Source organism: Fringilla coelebs (genome assembly GCF_963513975.1).
Source record: "Fringilla coelebs genome assembly, chromosome: Z".
Classification (NCBI taxonomy): domain Eukaryota; kingdom Metazoa; phylum Chordata; class Aves; order Passeriformes; family Fringillidae; genus Fringilla; species Fringilla coelebs.
The window spans coordinates 34,685,890-34,694,222 of NC_140031.1; the positions used below are offsets into that span (position 1 = coordinate 34,685,890).

The 8,333-nt window shown below is 39.1% G+C and overlaps 1 protein-coding gene across 1 annotated transcript; it reads right to left on the reverse strand.

Moving 5' to 3' along the window:
• Window positions 1-54: 54 nt before the first annotated feature.
• On the reverse strand, window positions 55-7,458 carry RFK (riboflavin kinase). The gene is made up of 4 exons (XM_084225195.1): window positions 7,234-7,458; window positions 5,464-5,615; window positions 3,972-4,074; window positions 55-3,446 (listed from the first exon to the last, which is right to left on the reverse strand). The coding sequence occupies exons 1-4, from the start codon at window positions 7,313-7,315 to the stop codon at window positions 3,316-3,318; spliced, it is 468 nt and encodes a 155-aa protein (XP_084081321.1). The 5' UTR covers window positions 7,316-7,458; the 3' UTR covers window positions 55-3,315.
• Between the last annotated feature and the right edge of the window lie 875 nt (window positions 7,459-8,333).

Below are 8,333 nucleotides of genomic sequence, written 5' to 3' on the forward strand. Positions count from 1 at the left end.
ACCACCTAATTAATCTAATTCCAGTGGTTTAAATAGTGTTTAATCACAGAGAGTTTGAATTCATTGCGAAGTGAAATATAGTCCAGAAGTACACTGGCAAAAAGGACTACTTCTGTCTTCTTTAGGATCTTCTTGGGCTTTCAGAGAACTGAAAAAGCAGAGAGCATTTACGACAGAAATTTTCCACTTATCTTTTAAAGTGGTTCAGCACTTTCAAACAATGCCAAAGAGAATAAATAGCACTCAGGAGGGAATCTACCTTAAAGGGACACAACAAAGCACTTTTTTTAGCATTGCTGGATATATAATACTACAGAAGAGGATGCTCTTTATAACCCCTTGCTATGAAGAACAGAGTCTTCACACACAAGTGCATGGAAGTGCTGTTATTTGTTGTCAGTATGGTTCAATTGCTAAGATGATAGACTGAGCCTTAAAACAGTTCCTTGACATTTTTGATAATAAACAGTTCTAGAGCTGTTAATCACCTAAGACTTATCTTTACAAATGAATTAATTTTGAGAAGGGCTAATTTTTAAGCCATAATTCTTGAGTGGATTTTTTTTTTTGTTAGATACTCCTAAAGACTTCATGATCACCCTGTAACTTTGACAATGATCACCCTGTAACTTTGACATTGTTCTGTGGATTACATCATCGCACCTTCAATAACAAAGGGGAATACAAAATCATGTGAAGATTTAGAAGTTCAAAATAAGGCAGTCACCCCCATAAAGCTTTGCCTAAAACTGAAACAACTAACATTGCTAGGAGTGGCAAACGAAAGGAAATCCAAGACAAGAAGGATAACTTTGTCAATTACAATTCCTTTAGTAATAGTACAGTGCAACAACAACAACCAAAATACAGCTACTTCTACATAATACAAAAATAAAGTTTATACTGTGCTAGGAATTGTGTATTGAGCTTAAAGAGTGATGTATAACATTTTGTCTTAAATAATATGGTCAGGTACACTCAGCCAAATGGATGTTCTAGCACATTCTCTTAGAAGAAAAACACATAAAGAGCAGTTTCTTAGTTCAGTGTATCTGTATATCATACCTCAGCTAGGATTTGAGCGCAACCTAAGTCTTTCAAGTTTTCCCTTTGCTACTGTTCTTTATCCATAGCACAGCAGTTCTACAATCAAATGGAGAGTTGAATTTTTGATAGTGGCATTTATTAGCAGATACAGAAAAGTCTTATTCAGAACAGGCTAAGGCACCAGTTTCCACAACAGACCCAAGACATCACTGGCAAAAATCAATTTTAAAGGCAGCTATGAGTGTTTAGCTACAGTACCATGATGAACAACAACCTCATGTTGACAACATTCTCTGTTGACTAGTGTGGCTTCTGTTTATTCTCTACAAGGAGTAGTAAAATATATGATTTTAATGTTACTACAATCTGATGAATGCATAAACTCTTAGCAAAAAAAAATTTTCCTTTATCTCTCCTTTTAAAAATTCCAATCATCGATCTTGCAAGACTATTCTTTTACAGACTTTTTAGAAATACAGTTTCCAACATGTTATATAGTAAAAAGCCCACTATATTATTTCTCTTCCCCTTTAAAAGAAAATATATTGTCCCTCTTTCCCAAATGTGTTGTATCTGCCTCTGCTATCAACACCACTGGTGAACAATTCATTTAAGTAAAATCAAGTTTTCTCCTGAAGTCTGAAAGAGCAAACATGAACCCTTGATTTCCTCAAGACCTCTTCCCTAATAATAGCCCATGATACTGGCTAGAATTTAAAGCAATATGAAGTGAAACTATCATCTTGACAGCACCTGCCACAAAGACCAAAACAGCTACCTTGCTAAAACTCTTTTAAATTCTAGAGTGAAAAGTAGGATTAGAACAGGACAAGGAGTAAATTCATCAAATTTCACTACAGAAATTGTGCGTTCCATATTGAACATAGTAGCTCAGACAGAGAATCACAGCTGAGACATATTTAAAGAAATACTTCTTTGAAGTACTATTTTTCAAATTACCATCAACTCTCACCGTACTCCTTCCACTAATCTATCACAGAATAGTTAGGGTTGTAAGGGACCTTCAGAGATCATCTAGTCCAACCCTCACTTGTATCCCCATATTTCAGAGTAGGACTGTCTGCAACTACTTATAAAAAATAACCAATATTTTTTATAGTGTTGATACATTATGTAATAAATCCCCAAAGGTTTCTATTTGTGTATTTATCTACTTGGTCTGCCAAAACCTTGGCTCTTACCTGCACTTAGTGCAGAGTGTTGATGAGATTTTTCTGTGCCTTACAATAAGCCAACCTTGAAGTCAGACATTTTATTGCCAGTGCAGTGAATAATCTCAAGATTTTCCTATCAAAAATACCAGCAGCACATAAAATGCAAATTTGTGTCTCACTACCTATTTTCCTTTAAGGTGCAATGAGCAGCAGTCTTGTTGTATTGTTTCTGCATCTTTTATGCCTGAACCTTAAAGTTTGTCAGCTTTCACACTTTTACTAATTTTTTTCAATTAACTGAAACACGTCTTCAGAATTAAACTACACAATCATGTGTTAATATATGTTCAGTCAAGTGTGAAGAAATATAGTTCAGATTCTAGCAACACAATGAGCAACAGCAATTTCTTCCATTGCAAATAAACTTAAAATAAATAATTCCAATTAAAATAAAAGCTTCAACCATAACAGTGTAGCATATAAAAAACCAAGAACTATAGGGAATTTACCTTGCTATTGTTATCTAACCAAATCTAATCACAGGAATTTTCTGAGTCAATCAATACCAACATTTTCTAAGCTAAAATTCAGATCTAAGAATGACATAGAGAATGGGACAAGAACATTATGTTAAGAACAGACATTCTTCATTAAACGAGCAAACCATACCTCACGATTACAATTAACTTTGGTCATGTTCTAAATGTGCTCAGATCTCCAAAGACCTGTGGTCATGTTCTAAATGTGCTCAGATCTCCAAAGACCTGTGGTCATGTTCTAAATGTGCTCAGATCTCCAAAGACCTGGTGGTAACATTAGCGTACATCATACATTATTTATCTATAACCAGGTAGTATAGCCTTCTAGCTCTTTTGTATGACTGCGCTAATGATGACTTAACCAAAGAAAACTGAAGTTATCTTGTATGGTTGGTTCTGATCTCAGTCACCTAACACACATATGACACAAAAGTATCTATGAGAGCAGTGCAAATACAAAAGCTCCATGACAGGGGAAAAAATAAGAAAAAAGAAAGAAAGAAAGAAATTTAAAAATCTAAAAAAAAAAAAGAAAAAAGGCTGTTTGGTTTTTCTCAGCGGTTGTTTACTATTTTGCTTTCAGGCAGATGAAAAAAGTTATCTTCTTTGAGTTTAAGATGTTCTGGTAGATCTAGCTGTCTTTTTGCTTCTTCAATGTCTTCCTGAATTGCTGAAATGAGCGCATCTGAAAAAGGTAAAAATAGGGATATTTAAAAATTATTTTGCATTCTGAACATAATAACAAGTGTAAATAAGGCATCACAAAATATCAAACAACAATCACGGAAGTAGGATGCAACTATGAGGTCTGAAAAGCAGAATTCTCTGCTTTTAAAATGTTTTTTCTAACATGCTAAATACCTCTTACCAGGACTATCCTCTTCATTTTCCAAAAGACATATTAGCAGCTCTGTTTCAATACTAACAAAACTGCATTTTAAGAAGAATTTAGTACACTTGACTTTAATGGCAAGCCCATGATTTTAACGTTACTCTCAGACAAGCAAAAGAAAAGAGCAGGTTTTTAGTGTGACACATAAGAAGATGTGGGGGTATGGTTTTTTGTTTTTAAATTACGAAAACATTTCACTGACATTTTAAAGGTTAACCGATAAAACATCTCAGCATGGAAAAAGGTACAGTGAAGACAGAAAACTTGCACGAGTAAGGCAAAAAAGAAACTAGTCTGAGGGAGACCTTCAATACTGACCTAAGGAATCAAAGTTTTTTTCCGGACGAATGTATCCAGTTATGACTATACTAAGAATTTCTCCATAAAAGTCTTCTTTGAAGGTGTGGATAATGTGTGTTTCCTAAAGGAAGAGAAGTAAGTGGTTAATTACTATGAACTTAAGAGTTTATTTCTCTCTCTGTAAGCATGTAGGCCTAATATTCAACATTCAAATTCTCCTTAACAGATAAAAAAATAAAAGGGACATCTAGTATAGCATGTATAATCCAAAATTAAAAGGCCAGGGCTTTAGCTTGTATTAGGAAGTAGAATTGCATTCTGCATGGAATTTAAAAAAAAATACTTCCTTAAAGAATAAAAAGTGTTTAAAGAGAAAAGGAATGGGAAAAAACCCAACAAAACCAAAACCAAAACAACAAAAAGCCCCCAAACCGAACAAAAAGACCCAACAAACCAATTTAAAAAACCCCAAAACCCCACACCCCCAGACATCAGGAGAAGTGCTTCAAAACTTCTCAGAGTTAAGATTTCCAAGGCAGGAAGTGTTTCATCAACAAGTGGATACATTAAAATAACTGTGAAGATTTTGATAGAAGCAGTTGCCTTGAGGAGAGCTTTTACATCTATCTCCTAAGGGAACTGAATGATAAAATTTAAGAGCAAGTCCAGACTAAGACACAGACCTGACACTCAAAACTTTTTTATGCATATCTTGATCTCCAAAGCAGGCCAACCCACCTACCAGCAAAGCTATGATTTGGGAAGCTTTTAACTACTTGCTCAGAAAAGTTGTCTGCAAAAAAAATTTTAAAGCATAGATTTGCCTAAGACAAACACTTAGAAGTAGAGATTCATGTACAAATAAAATTGTTTTCAACAAATAAAAGAGAGCTTTGCAAGACTCAGGAAAAGCACCAGCATCTGTGAGCAAAAAACCCCACAGCTGTCACAGCTCAGGATTTTGACTTCTCCATCCTTACATCATTATATGCCTTCAAGTATTTATTTGGTACATTAAGCTGCAGAATCTTATGTATCCATTTCATAATTTAAGAGAAGAATTAATTAAAAATTCATTACAAATTAAGCTGTCCCAAAATCTCCTATATTAAATGCAGATACATTGCAGAGAACAATAGATTATTACTATGTTCCAGCTTATGTTAGGGTCTCATAACCAGGAAATTCAATGCTATTACCAATTTCATGCTTAATTTGCTATCAGCAAGTCAAGCAACCATCATTTCAAGTACTATTATATTTTAATTTTGGAAGTAGTTAAGAAATGGTGGAATAGAAGAAAGCAAAATTTTATTCAACTTCCTCTGCATAATCTCTGGTTACAGAGAGTACATTCTTTTCAGAATATAAATATTTAATAGATAAAAAATGCATTTCTAATGGCACACAAATTCCTAGATACCATTCATCAATCAAATTCTACCTATCTTGTTAAAATTCATCCAGTCTTTTATTACAATAAAAATCCCACAAAAAGCAAAAATCTTACCACTGATTTCTTAATATTCTTATAGAAGGGATTCCATCCTATGCTCAAAACCATTTTATGCACATCTCCATTTCCAACACAGGCCCATCCATAGTATATACCAGTGGGGATATCAGATGGAAAGCTTTCAACCACTTGCTCAGAAAAGTTAGCTGTAAAAATTTTACAAAGCGTGAGTGACTTTGCGTAAATCAAGTGTACAACACGGTCTTCAAATACTTAAAAGCCAAACTCTGCCTACATACTAATTACAAACATAACACTGGTGATGATAAGAATAATGAAACATACCATCAGCAAAGTATAAAACAGCTTCATAAAATTCAGTTACTGTGGCAATACCAGAGTTATTACATCTCCTAAATACACACACACACACACACACACACACACACTGTATGGTATAGTTCTCTTTCTCTTCTGCAGTAATAATTAATAAATACGTCACACATACAGCCAGAACACATTTCATTCCTAACATAATTACCACAAATTTACCATGAGGAAAAATGATAGGGGAAAAGTCAGCTTTCTTCTGTACTATAAAATAGCATCTCCAAACTATTTATTAGTAAACTATTTACTGATGAAATAAACTATGTAGAAGCAAATGCAATCACTGTTTAGTCATCTGTCACTTTTGCACAAGTTCCCTTTCAGAGGCATCTGTGGTCTTGAGATTTCCGTTGAAAACTACATATTTACAATAAAATAAAATTTCCTTTTGATTGAATTTAATCTTCTCTCAAAATTACTATCCTACCTCTATTTCCAAGCTGAATAGATCTCTTCACACAAGATACTAAACTGATTTGAAAGAATGGATGGTTACCAAATTTTTATCAAAGCTCACAGATAGCTACAGCTTCCCTTCCCTGTTCCCTAATGCAAACACATCATTTATAAACAACTAAGAGAAAAACGTGAAACATTCTCAGAAAGAGATGTCGGAAATCCAGCACCACAAGAGTGGTCTTATAAAGTTTCATGTCTGTTAGATATAGTGCAATATGACTACTGACTTCAGTGTCTGCTTAAGAATAGTCAAAATTCTCTCGCAGTATTCACCTGCCTGCATTTAGACATCTGAAACAGAGATGGGCAATTGGAAAATATATTCTCTGTAGGCCAAGCCCACCTGCTCTGTTTCAAACTCTGCTTTACTCCGCTTAAACCTTCTTCCTTGCAGTGATTCCCAATGCCTACTCCCTTTCCTATTACTATCAGAGATTTATGCGAAGGGATATTTTCCCAGGCTGCCACACCACTGCATCGAGAATGTGACACCACTCATCTACATCCTGCACATCATGACGACCACTAGATGAGAAAAGAAACAAACATCAAGATTCAGGAAAACCCCTTTACAGACTAGGGTACAGGGAATAACACAAGGGAAGGTGCAAGACTCTAAGTACTGCAGGAGAGGGGGGAAAAAAGGCGTCAGGAAAACGCTAGTAGGTAACAAGGCAGGGCCGTTCTCGGAAACCACGAATCATAACAAAAGCGCGGCTGTGCAGGGCAGCCGGGCGGCCGCCGAGGTCAGGCGAGCTTAGTCACAGTGCTGCCGCACCGCTGCCTGGCAGGAGCACGGCACGGCTCCGCCCGGGGGCCGCGACAGACACCGGCTGCAGAACCCCCGGCCCAGCATGTCGCCGGCGGGAGCGCTCCCGGGACCCGGCGCGGACCCTCGACCCCACGGCTGGGCCCAGCCCCACGGACACCCCGCCCGTGTTGTTCCGGGAAGATGTGCCCTCCGTGCCCGCTCACCGGTGGGGATGCCCAGCTCCTTGGAGCCCCTGCCGAAGCCCTTCACCACCTCCCCGCGGCAGAAGTACGGCAGCTGCCTCATGGCCCTGCGCGGAGACGCCGGCGTCCCGAGCCCGCCGCGCCGCTGTGCCGCTCACCACCGCCTCCCGCACGGGGCGCTACCAACGACAGGGGAGGAACCGCTCGAGCCTGCGAGCCGCGCAGCGCTCCCGCGGCTCCTGCCCACCCTCCAGAGTGGACGTGCCCGCGCCGCATGCCCAGTGTGCCCTCCGTCGCCGAGGACGGCGGTGCCGGCCGCAGCGGGGCGGGCCGGGGCGGGCCGGGCCTGCTGAGGGCGGTGAGCGCTGCCGTGCGCGGCGGGGTGCTGTCAGTCGTCAGGGCCGCCGCCGTGCCCTTCGCTCCTGCCCGCGGGTTTCGTCACACTCGGCTCTCCAAGGGCAGGTGGGTCTGGCCCGTCCTGCAGTTTCTGCAGTGACAGCCGCGACTTCTGTGCTCCAGCTGCCACATCCCGACCTTTTTACCTGAAAGGCTGCAGCTTGCGCCCCGCGCCCACGCGTGTCGATAGGTATTGTTGCTCCCTTGGTAACACTAGATTTGCCTTTTCGCTCAAAAAAGACAAAATGCTGCAGTGCACAGCAGATATTCAGGAAAAGCGCGAGAACAGGTCTTTTTGTGGCATGTTCCAGCGAACTGCAGTTCCTTGCTTAAAACAAAAACAGTAATCCAACCAACCAAACCCCAACAGCAAACTAAACTAAAACCAAACCAAAAACACAAACCATTTTTACCCAACCTCTGCTTTTACCAACGTGCTCACGTTTCCCCTGCTGCCATTACCGCTGCTAGTGCAGGGGTTCCCTTTGGAAAAAAGCACCGAGAGAGCAGTGCTCGTTCTGTGTTTGCTCAAGGGAAAATGAAAGGTTGCATGGACATTTCTCTTCCTTCACTTCGTGTCTCTTCATGTTGATAAAGCTTATTAATGTAATTAGATGATTAGCAGTCTTTTTTCTATTGCCCTGCCCGATCCAACTTAAATAAATTTGAGATCGTGTGAGTTCAAAATAGTATTATGTGAAAGACATCCATGATCTTGGTAAATT

Coding starts and splice junctions, on each gene's coding strand:
- RFK (XM_084225195.1), bottom strand. CDS start 7,315: ATGAGGCAGCTGCCGTACTTCTGCCGCGGGGAGGTGGTGAAGGGCTTC. Junction 5,616..7,233: donor GGAGCTGGGCATCCCCACCG/GTGAGCGGGCAC, acceptor AAATTTTTACAG/CTAACTTTTCTGAGCAAGTG. Junction 4,075..5,463: donor AGAATATTAAGAAATCAGTG/GTAAGATTTTTG, acceptor CTCTTCCTTTAG/GAAACACACATTATCCACAC.